The 17,570-nt window shown below is 40.7% G+C and overlaps 1 protein-coding gene across 1 annotated transcript in view; it reads right to left on the reverse strand.

Moving 5' to 3' along the window:
• Positions 1–17,570, reverse strand: part of LOC123755113 (uncharacterized) — a 74,634-nt gene that overhangs the window by 49,301 nt on the left and 7,763 nt on the right. The window contains exon 3 of the mRNA XM_045737594.2: positions 4,892–5,026. Coding sequence (XP_045593550.2) covers positions 4,892–5,026 — 135 coding nt within the window. The remainder of the gene's footprint in view (positions 1–4,891; positions 5,027–17,570) is intronic.

Here is a 17,570-nt window from a genome sequence, read left to right on the forward strand (position 1 = left end):
AGCCTCGGCTATCACCTCATTATGTCCGGTCGTGATGGTCAAGTGGATTAAGGCGTCTTGTACATACCAGTTGCATTGCTTCTGGGAGTATGGGTTCGAGTCACTTCTGGGGTGTGAGTTTTCAGTTGCATATTGTCCTGGGGACCATTCAGGCTTGTTCGCATTTGTGTTCCTCACGTGTGCCCCAAAGAATGAGGTGATTTGGTAAAATGCTATGCCCAAGATTACTATCTGAGTGCCGGCGGTGGGGTGGTTCAAATAGCCTCGGCTATCACCTCATTATGTCCGGTCGTGATGGTCAAGTGGATTAAGGCGTCTTGTACATACCAGTTGCGTTGCTTCTGGGAGTATGGGTTCGAGTCACTTCTGGGGTGTGAGTTTTCAGTTGCATATTGTCCTGGGGACCATTCAGGCTTGTTCGCATTTGTGTTCCTCACGTGTGCCCCAAAGAATGAGGTGATTTGGTAAAATGCTATGCCCAAGATTACTATCCGAGTGCCGGCGGTGGGGTGGTTCAAATAGCCTCGGCTATCACCTCATTATGTCCGGTCGTGATGGTCAAGTGGATTAAGGCGTCTTGTACATACCAGTTGCGTTGCTTCTGGGAGTATGGGTTCGAGTCACTTCTGGGGTATGAGTTTTCAGTTGCATATTGTCCTGGGGACCATTCAGGCTTGTTCGCATTTGTGTTCCTCACGTGTGCCCCAAAGAATGAGGTGATTTGGTAAAATGCTATGCCCAAGATTACTATCCGAGTGCCGGCGGTGGGGTGGTTCAAATAGCCTCGGCTATCACCTCATTATGTCCGGTCGTGATGGTCAAGTGGATTAAGGCGTCTTGTACATACCAGTTGCGTTGCTTCTGGGAGTATGGGTTCGAGTCACTTCTGGGGTGTGAGTTTTCAGTTGCATATTGTCCTGGGGACCATTCAGGCTTGTTCGCATTTGTGTTCCTCACGTGTGCCCCAAAGAATGAGGTGATTTGGTAAAATGCTATGCCCAAGATTACTATCCGAGTGCCGGCGGTGGGGTGGTTCAAATAGCCTCGGCTATCACCTCATTATGTCCGGTCGTGATGGTCAAGTGGATTAAGGCGTCTTGTACATACCAGTTGCGTTGCTTCTGGGAGTATGGGTTCGAGTCACTTCTGGGGTGTGAGTTTTCAGTTATATATATATATATATATATATATATATATATATATATATATATATATATATATATATATATATATATATATTAGTATATTTTGATAGCAGTCTTTCCTGTAGACATGTATTTCAGAGTTTTCAGTTGCATATTGTCCTGGGGACCATTCAGGCTTGTTCGCATATGTGTTCCTCACGTGTGCCCCAAAGAATGAGGTGATTTGGTAAAATGCTATGCCCAAGATTACTATCCGAGTGCCGGCGGTGGGGTGGTTCAAATAGCCTCGGCTATCACCTCATTTTGTCCGGTCGTGATGGTCAAGTGGATTAAGGCGTCTTGTACATACCAGTTGCGTTGCTTCTGGGAGTATGGGTTCGAGTCACTTCTGGGGTGTGAGTTTTCAGTTGCATATTGTCCTGGGGACCATTCAGGCTTGTTCGCATTTGTGTTCCTCACGTGTGCCCCAAAGAATGAGGTGATTTGGTAAAATGCTATGCCCAAGATTACTATCCGAGTGCCGGCGGTGGGGTGGTTCAAATAGCCTCGGCTATCACCTCATTTTGTCCGGTCGTGATGGTCAAGTGGATTAAGGCGTCTTGTACATACCAGTTGCGTTGCTTCTGGGAGTATGGGTTCGAGTCACTTCTGGGGTGTGAGTTTTCAGTTGCATATTGTCCTGGGGACCATTCAGGCTTGTTCGCATTTGTGTTCCTCACGTGTGCCCCAAAGAATGAGGTGATTTGGTAAAATGCTATGCCCAAGATTACTATCCGAGTGCCGGCGGTTGGGTGGTTCAAATAGCCTCGGCTATCACCTCATTTTGTCCGGTCGTGATGGTCAAGTGGATTAAGGCGTCTTGTACATACCAGTTGCGTTGCTTCTGGGAGTATGGGTTCGAGTCACTTCTGGGGTGTGAGTTTTCAGTTGCATATTGTCCTGGGGACCATTCAGGCTTGTTTGCATTTGTGTTCCTCACGTGTGCCCCAAAGAATGAGGTGATTTGGTAAAATGCTATGCCCAAGATTACTATCCGAGTGCCGGCGGTGGGGTGGTTCAAATAGCCTCGGCTATCACCTCATTTTGTCCGGTCGTGATGGTCAAGTGGATTAAGGCGTCTTGTACATACCAGTTGCGTTGCTTCTGGGAGTATGGGTTCGAGTCACTTCTGGGGTGTGAGTTTTCAGTTGCATATTGTCCTGGGGACCATTCAGGCTTGTTCGCATTTGTGTTCCTCACGTGTGCCCCAAAGAATGAGGTGATTTGGTAAAATGCTATGCCCAAGATTACTATCCGAGTGCCGGCGGTGGGGTGGTTCAAATAGCCTCGGCTATCACCTCATTTATTCCGGTCGTGATGGTCAAGTGGATTAAGGCGTCTTGTACATACCAGTTGCGTTGCTTCTGGGAGTATGGGTTCGAGTCACTTCTGGGGTGTGAGTTTTCAGTTGCATATTGTCCTGGGGACCATTCAGGCTTGTTCGCATTTGTGTTCCTCACGTGTGCCCCAAAGAATGAGGTGATTTGGTAAAATGCTATGCCCAAGATTACTATCCGAGTGCCGGCGGTGGGGTGGTTCAAATAGCCTCGGCTATCACCTCATTTTGTCCGGTCGTGATGGTCAAGTGGATTAAGGCGTCTTGTACATACCAGTTGCGTTGCTTCTGGGAGTATGGGTTCGAGTCACTTCTGGGGTGTGAGTTTTCAGTTGCATATTGTCCTGGGGACCATTCAGGCTTGTTCGCATTTGTGTTCCTCACGTGTGCCCCAAAGAATGAGGTGATTTGGTAAAATGCCCAAGATTACTATCCGAGTGCCGGCGGTGGGGTGGTTCAAATAGCCTCGGCTATCACCTCATTTTGTCCGGTCGTGATGGTCAAGTGGATTAAGGCGTCTTGTACATACCAGTTGCGTTGCTTCTGGGAGTATGGGTTCGAGTCACTTCTGGGGTGTGAGTTTTCAGTTGCATATTGTCCTGGGGACCATTCAGGCTTGTTCGCATTTGTGTTCCTCACGTGTGCCCCAAAGAATGAGGTGATTTGGTAAAATGCTATGCCCAAGATTACTATCCGAGTGCCGGCGGTGGGGTGGTTCAAATAGCCTCGGCTATCACCTCATTTTGTCCGGTCGTGATGGTCAAGTGGATTAAGGCGTCTTGTACATACCAGTTGCGTTGCTTCTGGGAGTATGGGTTCGAGTCACTTCTGGGGTGTGAGTTTTCAGTTATATATATATATATATATATATATATATATATATATATATATATATATATATATATATATATATATATATATATATATATATATATATATATATATATATATATATGTATGTCGTACCTAGTAGCCAGGACGCACTTCTCAGCCTACTATGCAAGGCCCGATTTGCCTAATAAGCCAAGTTTTCATGAATTAATGTTTTTTCGACTACTAAACCTACCTAACCTAACCTAACCTAACTTTTTCGGCTACCTAACCTAACCTATAAAGATAGGTTAGGTTAGGTTAGGTAGGGTTGGTTAGATTCGGTCATATATCTACGTTAATTTTAACTCCAATAAAAAAAAATTGAACTCATGCATAATGAAATGGGTATCTTTATCATTTCATAAGAAAAAAAATTGAGAAAATATAATAATTCAGGAAAACTTGGCTTATTAGGCAAATCGGGCCTTGCATAGTAGGCTGAGAAGTGCTTTCTGGCTACTAGGTACGACGTTATATATATATATATATATTATTACTATGCCATTTTTCCTGTTTTTCAATGTGTAAGTGTTTAGTAGCCCTGTAGTGATTAATAAGTGATTGATAGTGTACCTTTTATCTATATTTTGTTTTGCTACCACAGAGTAAATTGGTGTTCTCATTTCAACAGTTGTTTTCTTTATAAACCCTAGATATTATTGACGCCGATAGGCTACTGTGATTTTGGATAAATCTGACAAGAGCACGAGCCGCACTGAAATTGCGTTGGCGTAACAGTCTACACTAGACAACAGCAAGGAGGTACTGTAGATCCCTGGGTGAGGCTACTGACGTATGAGAGACACTGAGAGTCTGGATACATTTGATAGAGAGTAAAGGGTATCCAAACTTCCCCAGGCATTTGACATCTGCACCAGGTGCAGTGTGAACAGAGTTGTAAAGATTATGCAGTGGGCACTGTGCAAGAGAGGTCTGTGCCCCAGACGATGTGCCGTACACGACGCCTTGAGGAATACTCAAGGGCCGAAGTCGTATGAGAATTCCTTATTTTTCTCTGCCACCCTTTGATGATTGTAGGTCTGAGTTAGTCCTTGAGAGAGCTGCCAGACTCCTGTTTCGGTGAGTGACACCACGGAAACGTGTAACATCTACCCACTTCAGCAGAAATGTGAGTGACCTGCCTGCATCAAACATAATGGGAAAGTGACCAACTTGCATCGGCAGTAACTTTACTGTACACGATCAGCAGTAATGTGACTGTGCCTTCCCCAAGTCAGTAGTTAAATGAGAGACCTACCCGCATCAACAGAAAAGTAAGAGCGACCAGTCTGCATTACCAGTTATGTGAGAGTGACCTACCCACAACTGGAATAATGTCTGAGTAAACAATTATCAATTATGTGAGTAACCTACCCACTTCAACTGTTGTGGAAGAGTGGCATACCCACGTCAGCATTAATGTGAGAGTGGCCTACCTACGTCATCAGAAATGTGAGAGTGCTTTAGTTGAGTCAGTAGTAACGTGAGAGTGACCTACCTGCCGAGCCTGGTCGACAACATGGGGGAGCCGCGTCAGCGTCATGTTAGCACCCTGGCCGTCCGCTGCCACCTCCCACACTGACACACTCGAGGAACTCGGTAAAAGGTTTTGATGAAGGTTTATGATATTGCTCTGTGAAGAAACATTTTAACATTATTACGTGACTTTTCTCCAGTTTATGAACAAAATTTCTATGATTTTTTCTGTTCTTATGAACTGGAGAATTTAACAATTTCTGGAATATTAAAAGTTACTTATAATGTATATTAATGTTTTCATTTACAATATTTTACTGTATCTGTATCTATTGCATCTCTATGTTGAGTCGTATGACTGCCTGATTCCTGGATTTATTAGAGTATGTTTAAGATATTATGAGCATCAACAGCTCAGATATTATTTATATCCCAATTTTAGTGATCGGATTTAATAGCAGGAGTATATATAAAATGTGATGTCATTTTCGCCAGACTCAACAGGGAGATACATTGGAGTAAGACCTCAGCATCTCAAGGAGATGCCTGTCAACAACTGCTTCTCTGGGCTGATCTGAGACATAATTAAACCATTCTTCTTCGGAGCATCCCTTTGTGCCCTTAAGAAGAAGGATGGTGGAGTTAGACCGCCAGCTGAGTCCACTACTATACACAACTCAGCACACTATACTCAGTGGTGGTATTTTGAATTCTACTGTATAGTATGTTATGCAGAGGAATGGTATGCAACAACCCAATCGCTCTATCATAGAGAAAATGGAAGAGAGAAAGTAAATATGAAGGTTTACTAAATCATAACTACATTGGCCACGGATTATATTCCTCCAAATATATAATCACTGATAGTTCATACCTAAAACATATATATATCTATAACCGTACTCATATGCAATGAACCTAGAAATCTTCTTACATTAAATTCAATATTATTTCTCCTTAAACGAGTAACTCCACCTAACTCAAGGGGACAAGGGTCCGGCTCGTCGTAGGTCCAACGACGACTCGTAGGCTGGCTCGTCGTAGGTCCAACGACGACTCGTAGGCTGGCTCGTCGTAGGTCCAACGACGACTCGTACGCTGGCTCGTCGTAGGTCCAACGACGACTCGTAGGCTGGCTCGTCGTAGGTCCAACGACGACTCGTAGGCTGGATCATCTTTGTGCACATCCCTCCTCTCTGCAGTTCTTCCTTCATGCACCCATTTAAGACACTCCCAACAGCAAAGCTTTGGCACTTCCGCTCGATTACGACAGGGTAAGCTTTGGCGCTCACTTCCTGTCTTGAGCTGCAGGCGGCCACTGACCTGCTACGTCACACAATGGGCGCCACATCATTGATCAACAATGCCACACCCCGGCTACTGACCAATCAGAAGACGGCTGGCGAGGCTCTTGCAATGCTTTGTAGCCTAACCTTATTGTGTGGCAAAGCTCTCCTCCGAAAGGTAGGAGAACCTTCCTGGCAGAAAAAGCCTAAAGCCACTGTCCAAACAAACAAAACTCCTATTTGCCATCAAACGACAGCTAAGGCTTCTTCTCAAATGTACAAAATCTCCTCCCGATACTTCAAGATATATACAAATTAGGGTGATATGACTCCAATAGGCGGGATATAGGTTAAAATAGGGCTGAACACCATAACAATAAATTCAAATCCATACCCCTAGCTGTTCAAAGCTAGGGGTATGGCCTCGTTACATAGTATTAAAAAAAAATAGAAAATCTGGAACTTCGTCTGTGGTAAGGTAAGGAGAAGACACACAAAACACAAGTAAACTTTAACAATGAAATTTTAATTACGTTAAATAAACAAAACATGAATAAAATGGACAAACAAATTCGTATAATAAAATCAATCAATCAAAATAATAAGAATAATTAAATGACACAATGAAAAGTTACGTTAAGACAAGTGAGCAAAATAACAAGAAGTGCAATATACAAATAAATGAGAGGTGCTGGAATATTGGCTTTAAGCTATCACCTCTCTTAGTACACGTACGCCAAAGCTTACGTCTAGCAGGGAGAAGTGTTAACTGTGTGAAAGCACGGAATATTCTGAGGACTGAGGTCGTGGCGGCCCCAGACATCAAGTAGTATGGGGGGGTGAGTGCAGTTGCAGCCAGACCGGCGACCAATCAGCGAGGAGCCGGCAGTAAGACGGGTAGTTTGGCGGTTTGAGTCTGAGCAGGTGTCCCTGGCTGCATACGTTTTGCGCTCTGGCAAACCTTGCTGGTGTTGTTGTCGTTGTTGGACATTTCCTCCATAGTAGTTTTATATAGAGGTAACGACGTATTTGTGGAGGGAAGAGCGGGCTCAATCTCTTGAAGGAGATTATCGTCACAATATATATATATAGTAGTAGGCATCCATCAGTCTCAGGAGACTATGGAGTTGCGCTCTGGTTGTCGGTCTGGAGTGGCCTCACCAGGGCGCAAAGCCAGGGTAAGTTGATTCGGGGGAGAAGCTGTTACCCAGGCAGCAGGTCGCCGCTCTCCACGGCGCTGAAAGTCTCCAATGGAAAGGCATACGCCAATACAATTGGTTCCAGCGCCGTCGCAGAAACTGTGAGTTCAGGGGTTGACCTCGAAGGTGGTAAAGAATGGCACAGAGACCTCCGTCCCCGGAGACCGCCATTGTCAGGGCCTGAGAAGAACCACCCCATCAAGGGTATGAACGACCCCAGCCTCCTGAAGCAGAGCCTGGGCTGCACGACCCTCGGGAGGTGGACGTCCTGGTCCCGCACCTACGGGTTCCAGACAAAGATCGTCACAGCCACTTTATGTGAAAACATGTATCCCCCCATGTTTTCACCTTCATTGTATTATCACCTGACCTAATGCGGGTATAAAATCAACTAAAAATAAAAATCCCTCGTCCTAAAGATGGCTACTTTAACCTGACTTCTTATGATCTTACCCAGGACCAACGAGACCTCTTAAATCTTGGTCTAAATTGTCAATTCTTATCTAAACCAAAGATGCATCAAAAACGCCTGGAAATCGAAATGCTTCTGGACGATATCCATAAGCTAGAAGACAACAAAAAAGTCATCACCACTGACACACTTCAAGCTGAACTACTTGCAGAAGCAGGGAAAAAACGAGGAACATATTCATCTACAATCTTAACCCCACGACTCAAAGAAGCAGCGAAACAACTAAAAAATCTGAAAGACGTAACAATAAGAAAAGCCGACAAAACAGCAGCATATGTATTGATTCCTACCCATGAATACATGAACAAAATTAGCGACATCCTAAGTGACGACTCCAAATTTCAACGAATCACGAGGAACCCCGTAGAAGACCTTAAGCGGAAAGTAAACAAAACAATTACAGCAATCAACGCAAAGAAAGGTAGTGTGCATTTCAATAAACTTCAAGGCGACTATGGCTTAGGATATGCCTACGGCAATGTTAAGACGCATAAACCAGGTAACCCACTACGCCCTATAATCAGCCAAATACCAACCCCAACTTATCACCTGGCAAAGAAACTCAATGAACTCCTAACTCCATACACTCCAAGTAAGTTTTGTCTACAATCATCAGCAGATTTCCTAGAATTGATCAAATCTACCCAGCCCGATGGAATTATCGCTTCCCTGGACGTTGAATCCCTTTTTACCAACGTCCCAGTCGACACAACCATAGGAATGATACTGGACAGAGTATACAGAGACGAGAGCACCCCCAAATTAGACATACCTGAGCCACACTTGAAAAGTCTTCTCGAAGCATGTACAAAGGAAGCCCCTTTCATCAGTCCACAAGGAGACATGTATTTACAAATAGACGGAGTAGCAATGGGCTCCCCCCCTTAGGAGTTTTATTTGCTAATTTTTATATGGGAACCATCGAAGATAGGGTCTTCAGTAGCAGACAAAAACCAACTGTATACTGCCGTTATGTAGATGACGTATTCGTAATAGTAAAAGACTCAGATGAACTAATTGACCTAAAAAGACACCTAGAGAGAGAGACAGTACTCCGATTTACACATGAAAATAGTGAAAATAACAGTCTGCCATTCTTGGATGTACTAATAACAAAAACAGGAACCTCTTTAAGCACCAACGTATATACCAAGCCCACCAACATAGGATTATGCCTGAACGGTAGAAGTGAGTGCCCCCAAAGATACAAAGCCAGTGTTCTCAATGCTTATATTCGTCGAGCGCTTACCCACTGCTCTGAATGGAGCAACGTGAGTAGAGAGTTTGAAAGAGTAACTCAGGTATTGGTGAACAACGGATATAGCAACGCGGAAATAAACGCTGCTATAAGAAGACACTTGGACCGTTGGTATAATTCAGAACCCAGAACAGAAACCACAACACCCCCAATAAAATTATATTACAAATCAACCATGCACAGTGAACATATAAAAGAGGAAAGAATAATGAAAGAAATAATCCGTAAAGGAGTAAAAAGCACTACTCCTAACCAAAACATAAACCTGATAATATTCTACAAAACCAAGAAGACTTCCGAACTCCTTATCAAAAACAGCCCGAAGCCGACGGAGAACCCTCTACAGCAGTCAAGCGTTGTATACATGTACACTTGCCCCCACGAAGGATGTAACCTTCAATGTAAGTACATAGGTATGACGTCGACCAAGCTGACGAGGCGTTTGACATGCCATCTTCAATCTGGTGCCCCTAGGAATCACATGAGACAAGCCCATGACATTACTCTAACAAGAGAAATGTTGAACAAGAATACTTGCATAATAGACAAAACCCAAGATTCAAGAAGATTACAAATTCTTGAGGCAATTCACATAAGAATAGAGCGACCTACCATGAACACCCAAATCACGGAACTATTTACTCTACCCACCATGAGAGTAAGGACAAGACAAGAACATATCGATGCCAACACAGAAGACAATGTCCAACATAACAGGCCAATTACACTGGATTAATCTTTGTGTTTAGATAGGAGATGCCTCGTATGGGCCAATAAGCCTTCTGCAGCCCCAATGTTTATCCCTTATGTATCCCCCCATGTTTTCACCTTCATTGTATTATCACCTGACCTAATGCGTGTATAAAATCAACTAGTACTGTAAGATCTGTTCACTTGAGAATGAACCATGGAGGTTCGAAACGTCGTGCAAATTATACAAATAAGTGTAATACACTCTATAGTAAATCACTTCTTTTCTTCACCTTAAAAGTACGAAAATGAGTTTTGGAGAACTCCTATTTCAATTAAGCCCTGATGCTAAGAAAATAGTTAGAGGGATAGAAGCCCTAAACCAGCAAATAATAAATACAGAATATGCGGTCATATTCAATGAAACATATATATATATATATATATATATATATATATATATATATATATATATATATATATATATATATATATATATATATATATATATATATATATATATATATATATATATATATAATATATATATATATATATATATATATATATATATATATATATATATATATATATATATATATATATATATATATATATATATATATATATATATATATATATATATATATATTAGTATATTTTGGTAGCAGTCTTTCCTGTACACATATATTATTAAATATGACCGAAAAAGTAAGATTAATAATTCTAACACGAATTTTCTTAATCTTTCGTACATTTCTTTTCACTGTTGGAGGTAAATCAAAAATCAATTCTCCAAAATTCATTTTTATTTCTAGTCTGATGCGACACGAGCGCGTTTCGCGTTTCGCGTAACTTATTACATTTTCAAAGACTTTAGTTCACAAATACACAACTGAATAGAACTTACGCATCTCCGATTTTATATCTACATTTGAGTGAGGTGGAAGGGGTGAAAATAAAAATGAATTTTGGAGAATTGATTTTTGATTTACCTCCAACAGTGAAAAGAAATGTACGAAAGATTGAGAAAATTCGTGTTAGAATTATTAATCTTACTTTTTCGGTCATATATATATATATATATATATATATATATATATATATATATATATATATATATATATATATATATATTACTCTCATGGTGGGTAGAGTGAGTACACTCTACCCACCATGAGAGTAAGGACAAGACAAGAACATATCGATGCCAACACAGAAGACAATGTCCAACATAACAGGCTAATTACACTGTATTAATCTTTGTGTTTAGATAGGAGATGCCTCGTATTGGCCAATAAGCCTTCTGCAGCCCCTATGTTTATCCCTTATGTATCCCCCCATGTTTTTCACCTTCATTGTATTATCACCTGACCTAATGCGGGTATAAAATCAACTAGTATTGTAAGATTGTTCACTTGAGAATGAACCATGGAGGTTCGAAACGTCGTGCAAATTATACAAATAAGTGTAATACACTCTATAGTAAATCACTTCTTTTCTTCACCTTAAAAGTACGAAAATGAGTTTTGGAGAACTCCTATTCCAATTAAGCCCTGATGCTAAGAAATTAGTTAGAGGGATAGAAGCCCTAAACCAGAAAATAATAAATACAGAATATGCGGTCAAATTCAATGAAACATATATATATATATATATATATATATATATATATATATATATATATATATATATATATATATATATATATATATATATATATATATATATATGTCGTACCTAGTAGCCAGAACGCACTTCTCAGCCTACTATGCAAGGCCCGATTTGCCTAATAAGCCAAGTTTTACTGAATTAATATATTTTCTCTATTTTTTTTCTTATGAAATGATAAAGCTACCCATTATATTATGTATGAGGTAAATTATTTTTTATTGGAGTTAAAATTAACGTAGATATATGACCGAACCTAACCAACCCTACCTAACCTATCTTTATAGGTTAGGTTAGGTTAGGTAGCCAAAAAAGTTAGCTTAGGTTAGGTTAGGTAGGTTAGGTAGTCGAAAAACAATTATTTCATGAAAACTTGGCTTATTAGGCAAATCGGGCCCTGCATAATAGGCTGAGAAGTGCGTTCTGGCTACTAGGTACGACATATATATATATATATATATATGTCGTACCTAATAGCCAGAACGCACTTCTCAGCCTACTATTCAAGGCCCGATTTGCCTAATAAGCCAAGTTTTCATGAATTAATGTTTTTTCGTCTACCTAACCTACCTAACCTAACCTAACCTAGCTTTTTTGGGCTACCTAACCTAACCTTACCTATAAATATAGGTTAGGTTAGGTTAGGTAGGGTTGGTTAGGTTCGGTCATATATCTACGTTAATTTTAACTGTAATAAAAAAAATTGACCTCATACATAGAGAAAAGGGTTGCTTTATCATTTCATAAGAAAAAAATTATAGTAAATATATTAATTCAGGAAAACTTGGCTTATTAGGCAAATCGGGCCTTGAATAGTAGGCTGAGAAGTGAGTTCTGGCTATTAGGTACGACATATATATATATATATATATATATATATATATATATATGCGAACAAGCCTGAATGAATTTTCATATATATATATATATATATATATATATATATATATATATATATATATATATATATATATATATATATATTATATATATATATATATATATATATATCCAGAATCAATTCGTGTAGCAGTGGCCTTCCGCCTTGGTGCCCCTATTCACACTGTATACAAGTGTATTTGCAACAGGGTGGAAGCAGACCAATACGGACTGCATGGGTTGCATTGCGGAAGCACAAAGGGCTTTCATGCAAGACACAAAGAGGTCAATGACATCATCATCAGAAGCCTCGTCTCAGATAGGTGCTCAGCGGAGAGAGAACCTCGCATCCTAGGGGTCCAAAACCCGGATTTCCCCGCACTTCGCCCTGATGGCATCACCATATACTCCTGGAAGGAGGATAGACACTTGTTGTGGGACTACACCTGTGTATCCACCCTGGCTGACACCTATGTACACTTCAGAGCTGATCAGGCAGGTGGGGCGGCCAATCACAGGGAAACAGCAAAATTACTCAAGTACAGGTGACTGGTGTTACGTACTCCTAGCAGAATACGTATATAAATTTAAAATAAATATTATTTTATTTTATCATTGCATGTATATGTACACACATTGTGTTTTGGGTAAATTGTCGTGTGGTTTGGCAGCGTCAGTGGACAGGAGAGCGGTTGTCTCTGCACACGTCTATTACTTGATTGATACGGGAAAGCTGGACCTGTTCAGTTTGGGAGTTCCAGTTGTCACTTTTATTTAGTTAGGAAATGTTTTATATACTGTAATTAAACAGGTGTCATTATACTTATATATTTTGTAAGCAACTATTATATGTAACTTGCAGTCTTATGTGTTTTGAGAACAAGTGGTTGTTCAATTAGTTTATAATATTAAAAAGTCCTTAGTTTCCATCCCTCATCCTGGGATGAGGCAGACGGGAGGTGAGAATATGGGTGGCGACAGAGCGAGAGTTTAGTAGCTGAGCAGAAACCGGGGAGATAACACTTGTTGGAGTTAAGTCATTCTTTTATTCTAGCCATATAATTATTCTTAGTATTGATTTAATGTCTGGAAGTTACAGTAATATTTTTTAATGTGATATATTGTGACCATATAATCATCTGTTTGCTTTTGAGATTTATTTAATATAAATTATATATATATACTTAGTATCTTTATTCTTCAGTCCTATGAAGATTCTATTTTGTGCTCAGTACTTATTAAGGGGTTATACTGGTGATTCGCTATTGAGAACAGCAGTTGTGTCGTATCCCTAGACTTATTAAAGTTTGGCTGCTGTAGGATCACGAGCCGTAACGTACGATAGGTAACAAAGAGTTATGGGGGCCTGTGCCGGGAAATATTGTCCCACTTTTAACTTAACTATGCTAATCTAACCTTGCCTTCCTAGGTACCAGTGTGTCAAGTGTCTGTGTGTTTCTTAAGAACTATTCCATGTGCCAAGCAAGCCTTCCTGTGTGTCAAGTAACAACGTTTCACGATTTTGAAGTAAGTCATCCTATATATTTTGTTTGTGCAGTGAGGCCAAGCGAATTTTCAGTGTGGTGACAATTTTACAGTGAAGTGTAGTGCAGTGCCATTATTTTAATTATTGTTGTGAATCAAGTGCCAAGTGTTAGTAACGATGGAGGAGAAAGTTGCAGCGTTGGTGGCTCACCCAGACTTTGAAGGGATTCAGAACCTTAAAAAGACTGAGTTAATACAAATGGCAAATCATTTGGATTTGACCGCCAGCAATAGAATGGTTAAAGCCCAAATATTGAAAGTCATTGTGACGCATTTTGTTGAGAATGGGGATTTAGGTGAAGAAATTCTAGAGGAGTTAAGAGAGGAGTCGAGTGATCAGATGACGTTAAAGCGTCTTGAGTTAGAAGCTCGCCAATTAGAGCTTGAAGCTCAAAAAGAACAGAAAATATTAGAGGCTGAAGCTCGTCAAAGAGAGATTGAAGCTCAACAGCAACAGCAAATATTAGAGGCTGAAGCTCAGCAGAGGGAGCTTGAGACTAGGCGTTTAGAAATTGCGGCACAAAACCAGAGATGTTTAATTGAGTTGCAACTTGAAGCCACAAAGAAGCAACAAGCCGAGGAACAAACTAGGCAATTAGAGATTCAACAACAAATGGCTGACACTAACTTAAGGCTTGAAACACAGCGTATGGCAGCTGGGCATGGAAATACTAGTAATGTTTCAACAAATAGTGATAATAATCCCATCAGGATGAATAAGTATATAGAGTTGCCCAAGTTCAATGAGGAAGATCCTGAGGTTTTCTTTGCACATTTTTATAAAATTGCCATCAGTATGAACTGGCCAAGGGATCAGTGGGTAGCCATTATGCAGTCTCAATTCAAGGGGCGTAGTCAGGAGGTTTTCACATCCTTACCTGACGCTCATAGTTTTGATTATGACTTTGTAAAGAAAAGCATCTTAAATGCTTATCAACTAAATCCAGAGGCACACAGGCAAAAGTTCAGGAATCTAAGGAGGACAAGTGATCAGACAATAGCAGATTTTACTCGTCAGAAGACGAAATTTTGCAACAGATGGTTAAAGTCACTTCCAGTCACTGATTTTGATGCTTTAAAGAATCTTCTTATAATGGAAGAAGTATTGTCATGTCTCCCAGACCAGTTGTCTACTTTTATGGCAGAACAAAAGAATGTAACAGACATTGATGAGCTGTCAAAGCTCGCGGATGAGCATGAGTTGTTGACTAAGGCCCCGTTTACGGCCACTTCACCTAAGTCTAGTCGTAGAGTAAATTTCAATGCTCACCGTACTCCTTATCAGTATAAGTCTCCTCCTGGTACTCCAGTTACTCCCATGAGCTCTTCTCTTACAAAACCTAATCCTGCTACTTCCTTGTCAGGAATGTCAAATAATAATAAGGTTATTTCTAAACCTACAGTTGGTTCTACCAGTGTGTCCACTGTAAGGTCCTGTTCCCATTGTAAGAGAAAAGGCCATGGAATTCATTCATGTTTTATATTGCACCCTGAGTTACGACCAACTGGTCTCATTTATTGCAGAGGTGTGCAAAATAAACTTACTAATAAACATGTAACTGTAAACCCCAATTGGGTGAAACAGTATTCACCATATATGTCTTCAGGTGAAGTTTTGTGTATTAATGGAAAGTGGAAGCCAGTGGTTATTCTTCGTGATACAGGTGCTTCCCAAACCATAATTTCATCCAGTATTCTTTCTGATGTTGAAAAGAGAGAGACAGGAAAGTTTGTTGTTCTTCAGAGTGTTGCAGGATGTAAAACTGTACCTCTAATAGACATTAATTTCAGATCCACCATTACACCACGTTTATGCACTGTGGGTGTTAGTACACAGTTGCCCATCCCAGGTGTGGATGTTATATTGGGTAATGATGTGGCCATAAATCATGTTGTGGGTGAGAATGATCCCCGTTTGTGTAAACAGCCCGTTGCAGACCATGTTTATTCTGCCTGTGCTGAAGTTAGTTCTATGAATGAACCTGTTGTAGAAGATGGTTTTGTCCATTCTACCTGTGCTGATGTCAGTACTCTTATAAATCCAGTTGTCAGTTCTGATGTTGTTACTCAAGCATTTGTTCCAGTAACCAGTACCCCTTCAGTGGAGAAGTGGGATGTGGTTGTTCCAGATTCCTGTGTGGCCGATTTAGTTGTTGAGAGTAAGCTTGATACTATGACTCTGCTTTATTCCAATAAATTGGGAAAGGATGTCCATGTACCATTGTCTTGCCCGCTCACTACGAACGTTGTGCCAGGAGTTGAGAGAAACTTAAAAGCCACGACTCTGTATTCCAGCCAAGTGAATGGTTTAGGACAAGATGTCGGGTTGGCAGAAGTATTCCCGCTCACTCCAAGTTTAGAATCAGTTGTCGAGAGTAAGTCCGTTGTAGAGGCCCCGCCTCACCCTAGTCAAGGTGATATAATAGGGGAGGAGGTCAAACTACCTGTTACTTGCCCGCTCGCTTCAGATTCCTTTCATTTATGTGCTTTGAGTAGAACTGACCCTAAGATTTCAGAGAGAAGCAAGGAGACAGTCTGTACAGTAGATCCAGTTTTGGAGAGTGTGGGAAAGCAGCCAGAGGATCAGCTTCTGTTGAGTAGATGGAGACCCATTGAGCCTCCCTCTTCAGTTGTCTGTGAGGATGTGACCCAGCTTGGTAGTGATATTGTTGATTGTGAGCAGACAGTACTCCAAGCAGCTCCAGAAGTCATGGGAGGAAATTTTGGTAAAATCATTAAGAGTGGTAAAGCAGCAATTGGATCTAAGTTGAGGAGTTGTGATTCTTATTCTATGTGGAGGAAGTATTTCTCATTGTGTACATTGAGTCAGAGTGTGTGTAGGATGTTGAACTCTACTTTTATTCTGCAGCCATTTTCTTGTGAAGTAATGGACTGTGGGACATCTTTGTCAAGCCTTGTGGTGGAGCAGAGAGAGTTTACTCAAGTAGGTTGTGCATCCAGTTCTGAGGAAGTGGTGAGTTATGCTAGAGCAGTGTCTCTATATTCAGATCCAGTTAATTTTGATGCACGAGTGATAAAAGTGTATGTTCCACTTAAGTGTGGTGTTGACTTTCAGAGTCATATTGGTGTTGATTTTCAGAATCATATTGTGGGTGAAGGATTAAATCATACTGGGGAGCAGATGTTTGAGGCTCCAGGTGTGCAATGCAAGTTGGAGGATAAGGTTATCCTACCTAGAGTTAATTATTGTGAAGGGTTTCAGATTGTCCTTGGGCGTTTTCCAGGTAATCTGCTGTTCATCTTCAAGATGTTCAGACCCTTAAACCTCTTGGTTGATTGGTTGTCATCAGACGTAAATCACTTGGGAAGTGATGGTGAAGGTTGTAAAGTTTTCGGCATGTTTTATTTAGTCTCTTGGAAGACTAGACGGTTGATGAATGTGGGTGTTGTGTTCAAGTTCACCATCAGAGGGTGTGAACTTGTTTTGAGAGTTATGATTGAGATATGGTGCCTAGGCATATGCCTGTTTTCTTTCACTGATCGTTATGACAGAGTTATGAGGCAATTGATTTCTGTGTTCCTTATGGATCATCTGAGTCAGTTCGATCAGGTAGTCTTTGCACTTATCTTGGGTTGTATTTCTTGGTTGGAAGGTCAAAGGTTTGATAAGTCGGTGTCTTGTGTTTCGGAAGGTTCTATGAATGGGAAAGTTTTATGCATAATTGTGAGGTTTAATGCTA

This window comes from Procambarus clarkii, chromosome 28 (genome assembly GCF_040958095.1).
Source record: "Procambarus clarkii isolate CNS0578487 chromosome 28, FALCON_Pclarkii_2.0, whole genome shotgun sequence".
NCBI classification, from domain to species: domain Eukaryota; kingdom Metazoa; phylum Arthropoda; class Malacostraca; order Decapoda; family Cambaridae; genus Procambarus; species Procambarus clarkii.